General features: G+C 45.1%; 1 protein-coding gene across 3 annotated transcripts; it reads left to right on the forward strand.

The window, feature by feature from the left end:
• Positions 1-1,568: 1,568 nt before the first annotated feature.
• On the forward strand, positions 1,569-17,042 carry ZNF329 (zinc finger protein 329). Of its 3 annotated transcripts, none has more exons than XM_060288915.1 (3): positions 1,569-1,639; positions 3,955-4,085; positions 14,353-17,042. In XM_060288915.1, the coding sequence occupies exon 3, from the start codon at positions 14,373-14,375 to the stop codon at positions 15,987-15,989; it is 1,617 nt and encodes a 538-aa protein (XP_060144898.1). In that variant the 5' UTR covers positions 1,569-1,639; positions 3,955-4,085; positions 14,353-14,372; the 3' UTR covers positions 15,990-17,042. The 3 variants fall into 3 exon arrangements, with proteins under 3 accessions (XP_060144898.1, XP_030704224.1, XP_060144897.1); XM_060288914.2 differs by lacking the exon at positions 1,569-1,639 and adding an exon at positions 3,808-3,849; XM_030848364.2 differs by lacking the exon at positions 3,955-4,085 and having other exon boundaries at positions 1,583-1,639.
• Positions 17,043-20,073: the final 3,031 nt, after the last annotated feature.

Raw genomic sequence — 20,073 nt, forward strand, 5'->3', positions numbered from 1 at the left:
GGGAATTAGATCCCACGTGTATGCTGTAACTAAGAGTTTGCATGCCACAACTAAGGAGCCCCCCTGCCGCAACTAAAGACCCAGTGCAACCAAATAAATAATAAAATAAATATTAAAAAATAAGATATGGTATGTATATATTACATATATACATGTGGTATATTATATATTATATATATACATTATATATATATTATATATATACACATTGCATATACATATATGTGTATACATATGTAATGGAATATTACTCAGCCATAAAAAATAATGAAATATTGCCATTTGTAGCAACTTGGGTGGACCTAGAGAATATCATACTGAGTGACATAAGTCATACAGAGAAAGACAAATATTATATCACTTACATGTAGAATCTAAAAAATAATACAAATGAATCTATATACAAAACAGAAACAGAAACAGACTCACAGAGAAAAGAAACTTATGGTTACCAAAGGGGAAAGAGAGAGAGGTAGGGATAAATTAGGAGTATGGGATTAACAGATACAAACTACGATACATAAAATAGATAAGCAACAAGGATTACTGTAAGCACAGGGAACTATCCTCAATATCTTATAATAACCTATAGTGGAAAAAGAATCTGAAAAAAAAACCTGAATTACTTTGTTGTACATCTGAAACTAACACAATATTGTAAATCAACTATACTTCAACTAAAAAACACCCTACAATCACCAATACGAAAACAAAAAAGTGTATATATTGGGTGAGATTCTTTGAGAATTGTCTCCTTCACCTTGACTTAGGCTGTGTAGGAACTGTGCCTGGTACCCTAGGCCTCACACACATCCTGCCTGGGCTACTCTGGGGGTTGCCCCCCCACATTCATGCTGGATAGTGGAAGTGTGGGTATTTATTAATTTTTGTACATATACTAATTATTTCTTTTTGAAATTGTTTTATTTTATACACATACATAAAACTGAGAACATTTATTTCTTTCAAAAGCACATTTTCTAACTGCTTGCTGCTAATTTTTATATACTGATTTTTCCACAACACATACATTGATTTGCATTCCTAATCGTCCATCTAAAATCCTTACCTAACTCCCATTAATTCCAAAAATGTGCAGCTTCTGTTTAGATTTCTAAGGAAATAACTATACTGTCAATGGATAGAGTTGCCCTTATCTGAATTTTAACATATTTTTCTTAAAAATGTGATGATATAGAATTATTTCAGCAAACTATGCAGTACATAAAAATAAGGCTGCACAATAATGATGTCCTGGGATAAAGCGAAAATAAATGTCAGCGAATCCACATTGATATCAATAAATAACTGAATAAATAAATGAGGCGAAGGGACAGCTCTTCCTGACAGAACCGCTCCTAAGTCCCTGGGCTGGAGGCGAAGACTGGGCGCAGGGCGGGCGGTAACAGCCCGGAACCTTGCGGCCGACCCCCGGCCAGGGCGAGGGGACTGGATCCGGCGCGGTGCCGAGCAGAAGCGAAACGCAGGCAGTCGGGTCTCTACACCGCAACGGTCCAGCGGTGGCCGCGGAGTCTCCTGGGACGCGCACATCCGGGTCCCGGCGCGCGCACGCGCATTTGTACCGAACATGGCCGCGGCAGCTCCCGCCGCTGCCGCAGGTGCCGCCGGCCAGCCTCCGGTGAGTCCGCTGCGCCCATCGCCCTTTCGGTTCCCCGATTTCCCCCGAGGGCGGTGTGTGTGTCGCGGGGGGCGGTGTCCGCTGGGTCTTGGTGACGCAGGAGCGGAGCGTCTGCCGGCGGGTTTCCCGGGGTCAGTGGGCGCGTCCGACTCGCAGGGCCGGGGGTCCGCCCGAGGCGCGGCGGCCCTAGCGAGTGAGGACGCCCCCGGCCAATGTAGACGCCCCCCTTCTGCGGTGTGGATGTCCCCCGACGGGTGTGGACGCCCCCCTTTTGCAGTGTGGACGTCCCATGCAGTTGAGGACGCCCCCTCCGGCAGGTGTGGACGCCCCCCCTCTGCAGTGTGGACGTCCCCTGCAGTTGAGGACACCCCCCGGCAAGTGTGGACGCCCCGCTGCGGGTGTGGACGTACCTCGGCGGGTGTGGAAGCTCCCTCTTAGGGTGAGGACGCCCTAGCGATTTCCTCCGCGTTTCCCGGCGGTTCCGCGCTCGTCCTTCCATAGGGGCCTTTTTGCCCCTGCCTGCCGGGTGTCCTGGCCCGGCCGCTGGGGCGAGCCCCGGGTCTGCCGCCCTTCTGCTGCCGGGTGGTGGGAGGGCCCGTGTGGGCGTCGGTGGGTCTCGGGCCGAGGTGGCCGCGTTGCGTCCGCAGACTGTGCCGTTTCCCACCACTCGGCAGACCGGGAGGTGTCAAATCACCTGTTTTTTCCCCACCTAATAGCTGCAAAATCAGATCTTGCTGCACTTCTCAATGAGGGCTGCGTTTTTCCAGCTGTTAGTGGCCACTTCGCTTTCCTCTTCCTTGGTTTAGTGGGTTCGTTTCCTTAGCTCCTCTTCCCGCAGTAGTTTACGATAAAAGTTTTTCTACATATAGAAAAGTTAAGACACTTGTGCGTCCTTATACCAACTCATTAACTCTCTGCTATACTTGCTGTATGCCCTATATTTGTTCCCTTTGTCCACCCTTTTAGCCACCCACTAATCTTTTTGGGATACAGTCAAAGTAAATGGCAGATATCACTCCACTCCCCCCTCAAACACCTTACTACGCTTAACATCAGTTAGAGTTCAATATTGCTTTTTAAATTTTTGAGGGAAAACTGACTTACATTGAAATGCACAGATACTCATTGTATCACTGGATGAGTTTTGGCAAATGCAGTCCAAACCTTTATCAAAATTACCATCACCCCAGAAAGATCCCTTATCCTTTGCCAATTTAAAAAAAATTGCTTATTAGCGACTTGGGCTTGTAAAAATATGTTTTGAACACTAAGACTTTGTTATTTTTTCTACCCACAGCAAGCAACTTTTCTCCCTTCTATTGATTGTTTCTCTCCCTTAGCACTCGACTTTTTATTTTGAAGTTTTACACCTACAGAAATGTTGCAGGAATAGTTCAATAAACACTTGTAAAACCATCCAGATTATCAAGTTATTAATACTTTGCCTCATTAGCTTTACCCTACTTTTCTCCCTGCCTCAAACACACATCTTTTTATATCTTACACACCCTCCCACAAGAAGACAAAAGGTTTATCACTCACATAATGAGACTGTCTTGGAGAGCAGGGCAGACTTCCCATGATGATCCAAAAAAGTGTGAGTGGGACTCCCCTGGTGGTCCAATGGTTAAGTCTTCTCCCTTCCACTGCAGGGGGCGTGGGTTCAATCCCTGGCCGGGGAACTAAGATCCGGAATGCCACGTGGCGCGGCCAAAAACCAAATAAACAAAAATCGTGAGACAGCAGGAAAAGGAAGCTCGCTGGGCTTCTGTAGTGATTAATGGAGTTGAGATGAGGGTGGCCTTGCATTGGTTGGGGCTTGCATGGTTTGAACTTCCTGCCAACACCAAGGAGAAAACACTCAGGCTTTCTTGTTAGTTTGCCTCGTTTGCAGAAGGAGAAGGGGCAGTAGGTGGTGGTGAGGATGGGGGGTTGAAAGCTGTCAGCAGTCAGTCATCAAAAATGAAGTCAGGGGCTTCCCTGGTGGCGCAATGGTTGAGAGTCCGCCTGCCGATGCAGGGGACATGGGTTCGTGCCCCGGTCCGGGAAGATCCCACATGCCGCGGAGCGGCTGGGCCCGTGAGCCATGGCCGCTGAGCCTGCGTGTCCGGAGCCTGTGCTCCACAACGGGAGAGGCCACAACAGTGAGAGGCCCGCGTATCGCAAAAAAAAAAAAAGAAGTCAGGCTGTTAATCACAATTGGTAATGAGGTGGGTAACTTTATTTGGACAGGACTAAAGTTAGTGGCAAACAATTTATTTTTGTTAAAGAATGTATCATTTGAAGAAGTAAACATTATCATGTGTGATCCACAGAGATGGCAAGAACCATGCAGATGGGGTCAGTCATCTGAGGTCTGGCAACCATTGATGTCAAACATCCAGTCATTGGGCTTAAGTGGATCCCTCTGCAGGGTCATAGAGACTGGGTATAAAGCCCTTCAGAGGTGAGTGCCTGGGAATGGAATTCTCCACAAGCTTTATTTTATTTATTTATCAATTTATTTATTTTTGGCTGCATTGGGTCTTCGTTGCTGCACGCAAGCTTTCTCTAGTTGTGGCAAGCGGGGGCTGTTCTCCATTTTGGTGCACGGGCTTCTCATTGTGGTGGCTTCTTTTGTTGCGGAGTATGGGCTCTAGGTGCGCGGGCTCAGTAGTTGTGGCTCGTGGGCTCAGTGGTTATGGCACACGGGCTCAGTAGTTGTGGCTTGTGGGCTCTAGAGTGCAGGCTCAGTAGTTGTGGTGCACAGGCTCAGTAGTTGTGGCTTGCAGGCTTTAGAGAGCAGTCTCAGTAGTTGGCTCACGGGCTCAGTAGTTGGCTTGTGGGCTCAGTAGTTGTGGCTCGCGGACTCTAGAGCATGGGCTCAGTAGTTGTGGCCCACGGGCTCAGTAGTTGTGGCTTGCAGGCTTTAGAGAGCAGTCTCAGTAGTCATGGCTTGTGGGCTCAGTAGTTGTGGCTCGTGGGCTCTAGAGTGCAGGCTCAGTAGTTGTGGCCTGTGGGCTCCAGAGCACAGGCTCAGTAGTTGTGGCACACAGGCTCAGTAGTTGTGGCTCGTGGGCTCAGTAGTTGTGGCACATGGGCTCAGTAGTTGTGGCCCATGGACTCTAGAGTACAGCCTCAGTAGTTGTGGCTCACGGGCTCTGTTGTTGTGGCACGTGGGCTAAGTAGTTGTGGCTTGTGGGCTTGGTGTGGCACACGGGCTCAGCAGTTGTGGCCCACGGGCTCAGTAGTTGTGGCCCACGGGCTTCAGTAGTTGTGGCACACGGGCTCAGTAGTTGTGGCCCATGGGCTCTAGAGCGCAGGCTCAGTAGTTGTGGCGCACGGGCTTAGTTGCTCTGCAGCTTGTGGGATCTTCCCAGGCCAGGGCTGGAACCCGTGTCCCCTGTGTCAGCAGGCATGTTCCTAACCACTGCACCACCAGGGAAGCCCTCTCCGCAAGCTTTAATCCCAAGATATCAGAAACATGCCAAGTGGAGTCTAGACCAGTAGTTCCGACTCCCAACAGATTCAACACCTGCTTAATTGTTTAAATAGCTGTATTGAGGTATAATTCATATACCATATAATTCACCCTCTAAGGTATACCATTCAGTGCTTCTTAGTATATTCACCAAGTGGTGCAGCCATCACCCAGATCAGTTTTAGAATATTTTCATCATGGCCCCAAAGAAAACCCCTGTCCGTTAGCACTCACTTCCCATTTCCTCCATCCTTCTTAGCCCCAGGCAATTACTAATCTACTTTCTGTCTCTGCATTTGCCTATTGTAGGCGTTTCATATAAATGGCCATACAATATGTAGTCCTTTGTTTTGGTTTCTTTCACTTAAAAATGTTTTCAAGGTTCATCCATGTTACAATGTATCAGTACTTGGTTCATTTTTATAGATGCATAATATTCCCTTGTATGAATATATTAATTTGTTTATCCATTCATCAGTTGATAACCATTTGAGTTGCTTCCATTTTGGGAGTATTACGAATAATGCTTCTGTGAACATTCACATACAAGTTTTGTGGGGTTTTTTTTGTGGAAATATGTCTTCATTTCTCTTGGATGACCTAGGAGTGGAACTGATTGTAGCCACACTAGGGGGTGTGAAATGGTATCTCGATGTGTTTTTGATTTGCAGTTCCCTGATGGTTAATGATATTGAGCTTCTTTTCATTATGCTTATTGGCCTTTTGTATATCTTCTTTGGAGAATTGTCTATTCAGATCCTTTGCCCATTTATGAAATGGGTTATTGGTCTTTTAATTATTGAACTGTAAGTGTTGTTTATTTATTCTGGATACCAGTGCCTTATCAGATATATGATTTGCAAATATTTTATCCTATCCTGTGGATTGTCATTTTACTTTCTTAGTAACATTCTTTGAAGCACAGAAGGTTTTAATTTTGATTAGTCCAGTTTATCTACTGTGTCACTTGTGCTTTTGGTGTTGTATTCAGGTTTCTGAAGAATTATGCCTATGTTTTTCATTTAAGAGTTTTATAGCTTTAGCTTGTATATTTAAGCTTGTGATGCATTTTGAGTTATTTTTTGTGTAATGCTCAGTCTTTCTTCTTTTTTTAAAGGTGGATTGTCTGAAGCCATTCTGTCTCTGCTCTTTCCACAGGAGGAGTTCTACTTTTTTAAAAAATTTATTTATTTTATTTTATTTATTTTTGTCTGTGTTGGGTCTTTGTTGCTGTGCACGGGCCTTCTCTAGTTGTGGCGAGCAGGGGCTACTCTTCGTTGCGGTGCATGGGCTTCTCACTGTGGTGGCTTCTCTTGTTACGGAGCACAGGCTCTAGGCGCGTGGGTTTCAGTAGTTGTGGCTCGCGGGCTCTAGAGCACAGGCTCAGTAGTTGTGGCTCGCGAGCTTAGTTGCTCCGCAGCATGTAGGATCTTCCCGGACCAGGGCTGGAACCTCTGTCCCCTGCATTGGCAGGCAGATTCTTAACCACTGTGCCAACAGGGAAGCCCAATGCTCAGTCTTTATGATCAATAGTAGCAATATGCCTTTTACTGTCCTGAAAAGAATTATATAGATAATATTAAATACTCATATAACTCTAAAAATTAAATGTAAAGAATCAATAAAAGGAAAGGCATTTGTATTTAAAAACTTACCTCTATATTTAAATGTTTGGCACAGCTACCTGGAAAACATAAGAAGCAGTCTGCTGCTGGAGGTTGTAGGTTTGGATTAAGAGAAATGGGACAGTCAGAATTCATTGTCTTCAGTGCAGTTGGATGAGGTGAGGTATGGCTGGATGCTGCTGGAACAGTGAATGTTGTGGGTGGATCCAGACCAGGTGTATTAAATAGGAATGGAAGAAAGTACCTTGGTGGAAGCAGGTTCTAAGCACTTACGCAGTTAAGGCAACCCAGGCTGTCTGGATGATCTGGGGTGACAGGTGAAGGGTCAGTCACCCCCTCTGCTATGACCTGGAACAACATCAGGACAATTTATCACAGAAAACAGTTCTCCAAACAGACCTGAAGTCTCAGCATGTGCTGGGGCAACATTCAGTGTATAGAAAGCCTTAGAGACCACCTTCTTTGGTGGCCATGGGGAAGAGAAGGACAGGCTGGGGAAAATGAGTCATACTGGGGCTCCAGAGAAGTGGTATTGTGAATATCTGAGGTCAGAGGATGAGTGGGGTGGGGGAGGAATAGAGACTTCCCCCCCCCAAATTTGTGAACAGCATCAAGGTGAATTTTTTACAACATAGTTTTGGTATCATTGTAGTGCCAAAAATAGCTACACAGATGTGTATGAGGGCAATAATACGAGATTTTTAAAACAACCTTAATTAATGAAATTCAGTGTAGTTCCTGCATTAAATACCCTAATTTAATACTATTTCCCTGAAGTCTGTCCTAATGTCCTCCTGTATGCTTGTGATTGTTCTTTTTGCAGTAACCGCTATGGCACTCAGGCCCTCACTGATTGAGTGTAGAGTTGGAATGGCCAGTTTTGGTCAAGGAGAGAGATGCAAAATAGGGAATGAGTTCATAAATTCAGGGCTGTATCTGGATTTCCATTCAACTTCCTTCCCCTAAATGAAGGCACCTTTTCCCTGATGTCTTGTAACACACGTAGTATTATTCCGTAGTTCAGTACCCCAGGTTAATACCTGCAGGGATTTCGGTCCACAGGTTGGTCAAACATCACGTGGAGCAGTCCCAAGTGTATTAGCAAGTATGCATCCCTGGTCCAGGGCCATCAGATGCTAGTAGTTCCCCCTGCTTCCGTCTTTGTGACAACCTGACACCTCCACAGATTTCTGGATGCCCCCAGGGGAAATACTGCCAAGGTCAAGCGCTGCAGGTCAGCCTAGGTGAAACTTGTCCCCTTATAGGTGTAAATTTACTTATCACAGCTTTATTGAAATATAATTCATATATCATATGATTCATTCATTCAAAGTGCACAACTCGGTGGTTTTTAGTATATGCACGAAGTTGTGCAGCCATCACCACTATATATTTCCAATACGTTTTCATCAATCCAAGAAGAAACCCCATACCAATTAGGAGTCACTCCCCATACTGCCTTCTCCCAGCTCCTGGCAGCCACTAATTGACTCTCAGTGTGTATGGAATTGCCTTTTCTGGATGTTTCACTTAAATGTGATCATACACTATGGAGTCTTTTGTGTCTGAGTTCTTTTACTGCGTATAATGTTTTCAGGATTCATCTGTGTTATTGAAGCATTTATCAGTATTTCACTCCTTCTTAAGCCTGAAGAATATTCCATTGTGTGTATTTCAACATTTTGTTTATCCACTCATCGGTTGGTAGACATTTATTTGGGTTGTTTCTGCTTTTGTTTATCATGAATAGTGCTGTTGTGTACTCATAATTCATGGAGAAGTTTATGTGTAGACATATGTTTACATTTTTCTTGAGTAGATACCTAGGAGTGGAATTGCAGGGTCATATGATAACTCTGTTTAACTTTTTGAGAAACTGTCAGACTGTTTTCCAAAGCAGCTGCACCATTTTATTTATTTATTTATTTTTTGGCTGTGTTGGATCTTTGTTGCTGCTCGCGGGTTTTCTCTAGTTGTGGCGCGCAGGGGCTAGAGCACGGGCTCTAGGTGCGCGGGCTTCAGTAGTTGTGGCACATGGGCTTGGGTGCTCCATGGCATGTGGGATCTTTCCGGACCAGGGATCAAACCTGTGTCTCCTGCATTGGCAGGTGAATTCTTAACCACTGCGCCACCAGGGAGGTCCCAGCTGTACCATTTTACATTCCCCCCAACAGTGTGTGAGGGTTTCAGTTTCTCCACATGCTCACAACACTTGTTATTGTCTTTTTTTTTTTTTTTGCCGTGCTGTGTGGCTTGACCCCGACCACGGATTGAACCCAGGCCCATGGCAGTGAAAGCCTGGGTTTTTTTTTTTTTTGCGGTACGCGGGCCTCTCACTGTTGTGGCCTCTCCCGTTGCGGAGCACAGGCTCCGGACGCGCAGGCTCAGCGGCCATGGCTCACAGGCCCAGCCGTTCCGCGGCATGTGGGATCTTCCCGGACCGGGGCACGAACCCATGTCCCCTGCATCGGCAGGCGGACTCTCAACCCCTGCGCCACCAGGGAAGTCCCTAAGCCTGGGTTTTGATTAGCATTTCCCTAGTAACTAATGATGTTGATCATCTTTTCATGTGCTTATTGGCCATCTGTATGTCTTCTTTGGAGAAATGTTTATTCAGATCCTTTGCCTATTTTTAAAATTTGGTTGTCCTGTAATTATTGGGCTATAAGAGTTTTTTATATCTTCTGCAAGTCCTTTATCAGATACGTGCTTTGTAAGTATTTTCTCCTGTTTGGTAGGTTGTCTTTTCACTTTCCTAGTGGTATGTAAGTCTTATTTCAATAAAGGAAGTATCTATTATAGATGAAATGGACATTCCCTTTGCTTCTCTAGGGCTGTTCCCTTCCACACTCCCAAGACAGTCATGATCACAGCTTTGGTAGATGTGTTGCCAGGGCATTTTAATATTTTTACTTCGAGAATACTTTGTGTGTCTAAAAATTTGAACTAAGTGGTATCATCCTATATATGTCTGACTTACCTCATTTCTTTTGAGTGCACACATACATCCTCCCCTTACAGACTTGTAGGGAGGTGCTGTCCATCTCTTGTTTCCACAGGACAGCTGTAGGCCACCCAGGCCCCAGTCTACTCAGAAGGCTCAGAAGAGGAAACATGCAGCATGGTAATAAGGCAGCCTCAGGAGGTCTGAAAAGCAGGAGCAGCCAGGAATGACAGCTGGGGATATGGTCCTCCTGGCCAGCTGGCCCTCCGCATCACTGTTGAATGCTGTGGACGTAGCAGGCCTCTGGGGTCTTGGCCTTGGCTTCAGACTGAACAATTCTCATGTTTCCTCACGTGTGATGTTTACCTTAATTCCCTGTGTTCATAGTTGATAAGAATTTTCATCATGAGTTGGAGCTTTCCTTAAAATACCTTATCAATTTATTGACGTAGGGTAAAGGCATCTACTACTTTAATCTGAGAACATTTTGATCAAGAGTCTGGGTGAGATTTGTTCAAATTACTTTCTGAATTTATTGAGATAGGATGTAGGGGGCTGTCTTCTACTTTAATCTGAAAATGTCGGGAATCGTATCAGTAGATGTTCTAATGTTTCATAGGCCTTCTTTTGTAGGATAAATCTAATGTTGCCATTTTGATAACTTTCTTCTGTTTCTTAATTAAATCCCCTTTTTATGACGAATATCACCTATGTATGCCTTCTTGTTCTTTATTTTATGATTACTCTTGCCAAGGTAATTTCATTAGTCTTTTCAAATAACAGACTTTTGGTTTTCTTCATGTTCTTGGCTGTTTCCTTGTTTTTGGTTTCTGTAATTTTTGATCTTACCTTTATTATCACCTTCCTTTCACCTCCTGTTGGTTTTCTCTGTGGCTCTTTCCCTTACTTCTTAAGTCGAACAGTGATCTCACTAACTTTCAGTCTTCTCTTTAAAATACAAGATTAGGGACTTCCCTGGCAGTCCAGTGGTTAGGACTCTTCGCTTTCACTGCTGAGGGCACAGGTTCAATCCGTGGTTGGGGAACTAAGGTCCCGCAAGCTGCATAGCATGGCCACAAAAAACAAAAACAAAAACAAAACAAAACAAAAACAAAAAACAATAACAAAAAAAACCAAACCAAAAAAAAAGCCCCATGCATTAAAGACCAACATTTTTCGCCTAGCAACTTGTTTAGCTGCACCCTCCTTTGCTACATGTTTTGAGATGTGCCATCATCATCAGTTGTTCAGTTCTCCGTGTTTTCTAAGTAGATGCTTTCTAATTTGCATCACCATTTCTCTGTGAGTTACTGAGAAACAGGTTTTCATTTTTCCAAATAAATAGGGTTTTTTTTTTAAACTTACTATTATTTTTTGTATTTGGCGTTCTTTCTGTTACTGGTTTTTAACTTGAACACATTTGTAGTCAAGAGACTGTGGTCTGGTCTTTGTTGAACTTATTCTTTGGCCTGGTTTATGACCAATGTTAGCAAATGTTCCACTTGTGCTTGGAAAGCCTTTGGCTCTAATTGTTGGTAGCGGGTCTTCAGTCAGCTGTGTGACCAGGCTGGCTAATTACATTCTCTTATGCTTGTCTCTGTTCAGTCTTTCTGCATTTCCATTTCTGAAAGAGGTTCATAAACCCTCCCAGTATGGCTGGATTTGCTGACTTTGCTCTGTGTTTGGAGGCATGCTGTTAATGTAGACATCTTTGCCATTGTTATATTGCCCTTTTATCATCCTTGAAGTTTATTGTTGGTTAGCAAAACACCATTCAATCTTTGTTTGGTTAGCATTTGTCTGTTCCGAACTTTTGCTTTTGTCTTCTGTGTCCTTTTGCTTTTGGTGTCTGTTACAAACACATTTTTAAATGCAGTCTGACACAGTGTTTATCTTGCCCATCAAAGCCACTTACATTTATTGTTATTGTGATGTCCTATTTTATACTTTCTATCTTAACTTGTCCTTTTTGAGCTTTCCCCCTTAGCACCTTCTTCTGGATTGATCCGTTTTTTTCCTTTTCTTTATTATTCTTTTCTCCTGTAACAGGGTTTTTCCACTTCAGCACTATTTACTTTTGAGTTTTGAGGCTGGTCATTCTATTTGTGAGAGGCTGTCTTGTGTTTTAAAGGTATTTCACAGCATTCCTAGATTACAGTAGCATCTGACCCCAAGTTATGACAGCCAAAAATGTTCCCAGATGTTGCCAAGTGTCTTTTGAGGGTAAAACCGTCTCTGGTTGAGAACCACTGCTCTGTGGGCTTGGAAGTTTTACATGACATTTATTCTTTTATTCCTGACTTGACCAGGTCTAACATGAATCATGAACAATATAAGAATGTCAGGACACTTAATTTTGCTACCCTGTTTTCATCTCACAGGCCACTCCATTCAGTATTTTAGTCCATCCCATTGTTAACCCCTGAGTTATTGTTACTGCTTCATTTTATGCGGTCAGTGCTGGATATTATTTAAATACATGTTCTCTCCATTCCTTCCTTCTGGGTTTTTTTTTTCCCTGAAGAACAGTTTTTTTCTAACTCTTTTGGCAAGTGTCCTTGGAGATAAACCCTGCTTTTGCTTTTCTGAAGTTGCCTTTATCTTTCACTCTTTTTTAAAAATTTTTATTTATTTATTTAATTTTGGCTGCGTTGGGCCTTCATTGCTGCATGTGGGCTTTCTCTAGTTGTGGTGAGCAGGGGCTACTCTTTGTTGTGGTGCACGGGCAGTGAGAAGCGGTGGCTTCTCTTGTTGCAGAGCACGGGCTCTAGGGGCATGGGCTTCAGTAGTTGTGGCATTAGGGCTCAGTAGTTGTGGCTTGTGGGCTCTAGAGTGCAGGCTTAGTAGTGGTGGCGCAGCAATGCCACAACACTACTGTGGAACAGCAATGGGCTTAGTTGCTCTGTGGCATGTGGGATCTTCCCACACCAGGGCTCAAACCCATGTCCCCTGCATTGGCAGGCAGATTCCCAACCACTGTGGCACCAGGGAAGTCCCTTACTTTCACTCTGACAGTTTTTTCCTTCGGCACTTTGATGGTAATCTTCCATTACTATCAGGTTTCTATTTTTGTTACCAAGTTAATCACAGTACTGCTCACTCTTTCACTGGTTGTCTTTTTCCTGGTGGCCTTTAAGACCATCTCCTTAGGTATAGCTTGATGTCCAGTTATGCTTGGGACTCAGGCTTTCTGAATCTAAGACACCACCAAGTGGTATTGCAAGGTGGCAGAATGTGCCGTTTTATGTTTCGATGGCCATTACCAAGTTACACCGCCAAGTGGACTGACCTCTTTACGTGCCCACCAACTCTCTTCTTGCATGACCTGCTCAAGCATTATATTATCGTGCCTTGTTTTACTTTTACTCATCTGAAATGTGCATATTTTGTATTCTTAAAGTTACAGTTTGTAAATGCCTTTAGGTGCGAATGAGCAAGAATTCATGTATTCGGGACATTTCTATTTTCTCTCCATCAAGTTCCTCCTTGTACCATTTATCCAGTTTTTTCCCTTTTATGTGCTATTCTGGAAGAATTTTTTTATAGATATCTGGCACTATTCCTTTGTCTCTTTTATACTTTATAGTATCGTCTCTCCACCTGCCACTTGTATTTTGACTCTTACTCTATTTTTTGTTGTTTGGAAATTTTAAAAAATTAATTTGTTTTATTTTTGGCTGTGCTGGGTCTTTGTTGCTGCGCGCGGGCTTTCTCTAGTTGCAGTGAGCAGGGGCTACTCTTCATTGTGGTGCACGGGCTTCTCACTGCGGTGGCTTCTCTTGTTGCAGAGCACGGGCTACAGGTGCATGGGCTTCAGTAGTTGTGGCATGCAGGCTCAGTAGTTGTGCCTCGTGGGCTCTAGAGCGCAGGCTCAGTAGTTGTGGCACATGGGCTTAGTTGCTCTGTGGCATGTGGGATATTCCCGGACCAGGGCTCAAACCCGTGTCCCCTTCATTGGCAGGCAGATTCTTAACTACTGTGCCACCAGGGAAGCCCGAGAGCCAGTTTTCTTGATATCTTCAAGTCAAAGGAGTGGGAGCATGGTTAGAGAAAGATCCATAACAGTGAAGACACTGGCACACTTACAGTACTGTCTGTTCCCCAGCTCAGAGCCAGCACACATGATGTAATTCTCATAATAACCCTGCAGGAAGGTCATTGACAGATCTAGGAATTTCAGAAGTGTCAGGTCACCAGGCCTGTGTTGTGTCCCATCCACGAAGGCAGAACTCTGACCACAAAGGTGGGGTGAAAACTGCTCATTCAATGCTATTGTAAGCCCATTGTGAAGTGGAGGATCTGGAGTGTGTACTGGTTATTGGTAGGGGAAGTGCGTGATGGGGACAAGATCACAGTGGCCGAGATGTGTTACTGTGTCATCAGAGTGACACCTGGCCTCTGATCTCCCATGTCTCAGGCTAATCCTTTTGGTGATATTTACCCCCAACACCATTCCCCCTGCTTGTTCTCTAGGAGGGTGGAAATGCCATGTGGCTCTTCTTGAGCCTGTTCTTGGCTCCATCCCTCGACTCTCACAGTATCTCTCCCTCATATAGATCTGAATTTCAAAAAGAAAACAAGTAAAAAGACACACTTACACACTTGGCCTGTCACCATCTTTCATTCCTCTTCCACACACGACTTCATGTACTTAAGTCTGTCTTTTTCATTCTTTGCTTTCCAGCCTGGGACAGAAGATTGAAAATGACAGCTGAGAACATTCCTGAGGAAGAACTGTCCTGTGACATGGAGGTGGAAGGATTTACACGAGAGGGTCCTCATTTCTCCATTCTAGGTAACAGTTGGGACTGTGAGAACCAGGGGGGACATTTGAGGCAATCAGCTTTAACTCAGGAGGAACCAGGAGCTCAGGAAGCAATTCGTGAATATCCCAGATTTGGGGAGCATTTGAGCGTGAGCCCAGACCTTCCACGACGTCAGAGAGTTTCCACAAGAAACGGTTTCCATGTACGTGGCTCAGGTGTTAAAAGCCTGGATTGTGACCCAGCTTTACACAATTGTCAGAAAAGTTACGTAGCTAAGAGAACGGGTGACAGTGACACCTGTGGGAAAGCCTTCAACCATTCCATAGAAGTTATTCAATTTGGAAGAACTCAAACTAGAGAGAAACCCTATAAATACCCTGAAAGTGTTAAGTCTTTCAACCATTTTACCCCTCTTGTTGAACAAAAAATAATGAAAAGAGGGAAGAAACTGTATGAAGGTAAGGACTTTGGGGACATCTTTACCCTGAGTTCATCTCTTAATGAAAACAGGAGGAACAGCCCTGGAGAAAAACTGTACACATGTACTGAATGTGGCAAGTGCTTCAAACGGAACTCTTCTCTTGTTTTGCATCACCGAACTCACACTGGAGAGAAACCTTATACCTGTAATGAGTGTGGAAAATCCTTCTCCAAGAACTATAACCTAATTGTGCATCAAAGAATCCATACAGGAGAGAAGCCCTATAAATGCAGTAAATGCGGGAAAGCCTTCAGTGATGGGTCAGCTCTGACGCAACACCAGAGAATTCACACTGGGGAGAAACCTTATGAATGTCTAGAATGTGGGAAAACCTTCAACCGAAATTCGTCCCTCATTCTGCATCAAAGAACTCATACAGGGGAAAAACCATATAGATGTAATGAGTGTGGGAAGCCTTTCACCGACATCTCCCACCTCACTGTGCATCTCAGAATCCACACTGGGGAGAAGCCTTATGAATGTAGCAAATGTGGAAAGGCCTTCCGAGATGGCTCATACCTCACCCAGCACGAGAGGACTCACACTGGAGAGAAGCCCTTTGAATGTGTGGAATGCGGGAAATCCTTCAACCGTAACTCTCACCTCATTGTGCATCAGAAAATCCATTCTGGGGAGAAACCCTATGAGTGTAAAGAATGTGGGAAAACTTTCATTGAGAGTGCTTACCTCATCAGGCACCAGAGGATTCATACTGGTGAGAAGCCCTATGGCTGTGATCAGTGTCAGAAACTTTTCAGGAACATCGCCGGCCTCATACGTCACCAGAGGACTCATACTGGCGAGAAGCCCTATGAGTGTAATCAGTGTGGTAAAGCTTTCAGGGACAGCTCCTGTCTGACCAAACACCAGAGAATTCACACTAAGGAGACCCCGTACCAGTGTCCAGATTGTGGAAAGTCCTTCAAGCAGAACTCTCACCTGGCAGTACATCAGAGGCTCCACAGCAGGGAGGGTCCCAGTCATTGTCCTCAGTGTGGGAAAACATTCAGAAGGAGCTCTTCCCTCATCCGACACCAAAGATCACACCCTGGAGAACAACCCATGGATATTTAATGAACGTGGGCCACACTCATCTTCCGACTGGCTCTCAAAAACCTATGTGAGAGAGAAGTGTCTTCAGGGGTGGCTCCTCCCTGTCAGTGGAAAAGACTGCTCTGAGCTGTCCAGCGGACTGGTGGATGTGAGACATTCCTCAGCCATCCTGTTAAGTCTATACATTAGGGAACTCTTGCAGAGGATACAGGATGGTAGTAAATGTGGCAAAGGCTTCAGGGATGATTCAGCCTGTACCAAACATGATAGTGCATACACTGGAATAAAACCTGAGAAAGTCAGGTAGATACTTCCCTGGAGAACTCACCTACCCGTACATCCGAGTCCTTAAACTGGAAAGAGCCTGTGTAATCGGGAAGAGGAATCCTTTAAGAGGGAGTGTCTGCCTTACTGTTCGTAAGCAAACTCTTACTGGAATCCAGCAAGGGAAGCTGTCGGCAGGAGCCCTTGCTGTCTTAGCTGTGTCAGCAAAGCCATGCTGGTGAGAAACCCCACACAGTGCTCCAACTCACAGCAACCACAGAATTACAGCGGATTGACATTTGAATGTATTTCCGCATTACATTCCTGCCAGGTGCTGAGGACTCGTTTCAGCAGGGGCACCTGGGTGAGGAAGTCGCTTGTGAATGAACAGTGATGTTATTCCTCTTAATATGGAGACCAAAGCAGGTTCTCCTAAGAAGGAAAGGGCTGCTGCTGAGAAATATGATGCGTTGCTTTAGTTGTTGAGACAAACAAACAGAGAAACACTGAGTTGTTATGTTTACATTGTCACCCCTCATTGTTCATTTGGGACACTTGTGATTTGTTCCATGCAACCATGCCAAACCATGATGATAAAGGTTTTGTTGCCATATTGAAAACGCTTATAATATGGCCGGCAACCAAAAGCATAAAATAGAAAATTTGCCATGTAAAGTGTGCACACATACGGATGTAGGTTGGGAGTTGATCATAGAGAAATAAACATGGGGTCTCCTAAGTGACTGTTACTTGTGTATGATTTTTCCTCTATCACAAATCATACATTGTTATAATCATTTGATGAGGAATAAAAAGGTGGAGATAAAAAGAGGTGAGTTTGGGTTTTCTTTGGACCTTTTTAAAACCAGAAGTGGCTAAGTCAGGGTCGCAGGGCAGTTGTAAGCATGGATGGGGGCATCTCGGCAGAAACTTCTCTGAATCAGCATCCCACAGCTCAGGGCCTAAGAATAACTTCTTTCTTTGGGACTTGGATAATGAGAGGGTGTTATTGTGAAGAAGAGGGTAGGTCTCCGGGAATGGGGAGTAGGAGACTACAGAGAGGTCTGGGAGGACCTGGGAGCATCCCTCCTGAGGCCCTGCAGTGCTGGCTGGCTGAGAGCTGCTCACACTGGTTGGCATAGCCTCGGAGCCCCGGGGTGGCTCCCCTTGGAAGTTTGACTTGTTCCTATGGAGGCAGAGTCAGAGGGAAGGTCACTGAGCTAATGAAGGCTATGAGATAATAAATCTGCGTTATTTTAAGCTATGTTTGTGGTACTTTGTTATGGCAACAATAGAAAACTAGCACAAGCATTAAAGAAAACTCATTCCTGCCCTTTCCCTCTTTCTTCTGGTCCTCCTTGCACTCTTTCAGCCTCCTCCTGGCTGAGACTGCAGCAGGGCCGCTGATAGTCTACACCTCACCTTCATACAAATTAGGAACACCAACCCCAACCCCACCCCCCGCAGGGCAATGCAAGAGGAAAACTCTCCTTGGTGCAGCTCTTGCTTTGGAGATGCTGCAATTGGATGTTGGGCTTCTCTACACCAGGGCTAACAGCTGAATCTGAGAGAGACCCAGGGCGTAGCCTCTTTTTTTTTTAAAAAATTAATTAATTTATTTTTGGCTGCGTTGGGTCTTCGTTGCTGTGCGTGGGCTTTCTCTAGTTGCGGCGAGCAGGGGCTACTCTTCGTTGTGGTGCTCAGGCTTCTCATTGCGGTGGCTTCTCTTGTTGCGAAGCACGGGCTGTAGGGCGTGTGGGCTTCAGTAGTTGTGGCACATGGGCTTGGTTGCTCCGCAGCATGTGGGATCTTCCCAGGCCAGGGCTCGAACCTGTGTTCCCTGCATTGGCAAGTGGATTCTTAACCACTGCACCACCAGGGAAGCCCCAGGGCGTAGCCTCTTACAAGCCTTGACTGATTGGTGGCCAGTACGGCTAGTTTTAACCATTCCTGTCCAGACCCAGGCCCTCTTCTGTTCTCCCACAGGCTGGGTTGCAATACTTGATTAACATAGCAGTCAGGAGGGTTTGATCCCTGGTTGGGGAACTAAGATCCCACATGCTGCGTGGCGCAGACAAAAAAATAAAAATAAAACACAGCAGTCAGGAACCCTCATTGATAGGCTGAATAATGGCCTCCCACATAGGTCTACATCCTAATCACTGGAACCTCTGATGGTTTATATGGCCAAGGGACTTGGAAGGAGTAATTAAGTCAAAGATCTGAGACGGGGAGATTATCCTGTGTTATCTGGGTGGGCCCAGTGTCATCACAGGGGTTCTTACAAGAGGGAAGCAGGAGGATCAGAGTCAGAATGGGATATGATGATGGAAGCAGCTTCTAGAAGCTGGAAAAGGCAGGGACACTGGTATCCCCCCTGGAGCCTCCGGAAGGAACCAGCCCTGCTGACACCTTGATTTTAGCCTCATATGACTCATTTCAGATTTCTGGCTCTGGAATACATTTGTGTAGTGGTTTTTAAAATATATATAAATTTATTTATTTATTTTTGGCTACATTGGGTCTTCCTTGCTGCACGCAGGCTTTCTCTAGTTGCAGTGAGCGGGGGCTACTCTTTGTTGCGGTGCGCGGGCTTCTCATTGCAGTGGCCTCTGTTGCGGAGCACAGGCTCTAGGCACGCAGGCTTCAGTAGTTGTGGCACATGGGCTCAGTAGTTGCAGCTCACGGGCTCTAGAGCACAGGCTCAGTAGTTGTGGCACCTGGGCTTAGTTGCTCCGCAGCATGTGGGATCTTCCCAGAGCAGGGCTCGAACCTGTGTCCCCTGCATTGGCAGGCAGATTCTTAACCACTGCGCCACCAGGGAAGTCCGTTTGTGTAGTTTTAAGCCACAGAGTTTGTGGCAGTTTGTTACAGCAGCCATAGGAAATGAATACATTGCCCTTTCTAGTTCTTTTAGAACTTTAACCTTCCCTGCTCCTACCTGGAGAAGTATTCGGTGTGCATTCCCTTGCCCAGCAAGTTTAAAAACTCAGCTTGAAAAAAAAAAAGGAATTCCCTGGCAGTCCAGTGGTTATGACTCTGTGCTTCCACTGCTGGGGGCCCGGGTTCAATCCCTGGTTGGGGAACTAAGATCTCACAGGCCTTACCACGAGGCCAAGAAACAAACCAAAAAAACCCTCTGGTGGTGTCTGTTTGCTGCTTTGAGAGAAAGCATGGCCTGCTCAACCAAGTGCCCTTTGGGAAATTCCAGAACTAGTCTTGAAAAATTAAGTCCTATTAATGAACAGCCATTAGTGAAAAGAGATCTCAGAAAAGTTAAGGATGAGATGCCCCGTACCTGTACTCCCAGCTTCCGCCCCCTTCACTGGCTGAGGGGAAGGAACCTTTCAGCATTCTAATAGAAGTCCATCTCCTAAGAATGTGTAGAAGTTCCAGATGTGCTCTTGGTTCATAGATGGCCGTCTTCTCGCAGTGTCCTCACATGGTGGAAGGGGCAGGAGAGTTCTCTGGGGTCTTGTTTATGAGGGCACTGATTCCATTCATGAGGACTGCATCCTCAGACCTAATCACCTCCCAAAGACCCCAGCTTCACATACCAGCATATTAGAGATTAGGAGCTCAACATGAATGGGATGGGGTGGGGGACCACAAACATTCAGTACGTAGGTTTTCATTCCTCTTGGTTAAATACCTAGGAGTGCGATTGTGGGTCATTACAGTAAGTCTGTGTTGAGCTTTGTAAGAAACTGCAAAGCTCCTGTCCAAAGCGGTTGTGCCATATTGCTTTCCCACCAGCAACAAATGAGACTTTGTGATGCTTTGCATCCTGGCCAGCCTTTGAAATTTCAATTTTTTAATTAATTTATTTTTTATAAATTAA

Source organism: Globicephala melas, chromosome 19 (genome assembly GCF_963455315.2).
Source record: "Globicephala melas chromosome 19, mGloMel1.2, whole genome shotgun sequence".
In the NCBI taxonomy this organism is placed as follows: domain Eukaryota; kingdom Metazoa; phylum Chordata; class Mammalia; order Artiodactyla; family Delphinidae; genus Globicephala; species Globicephala melas.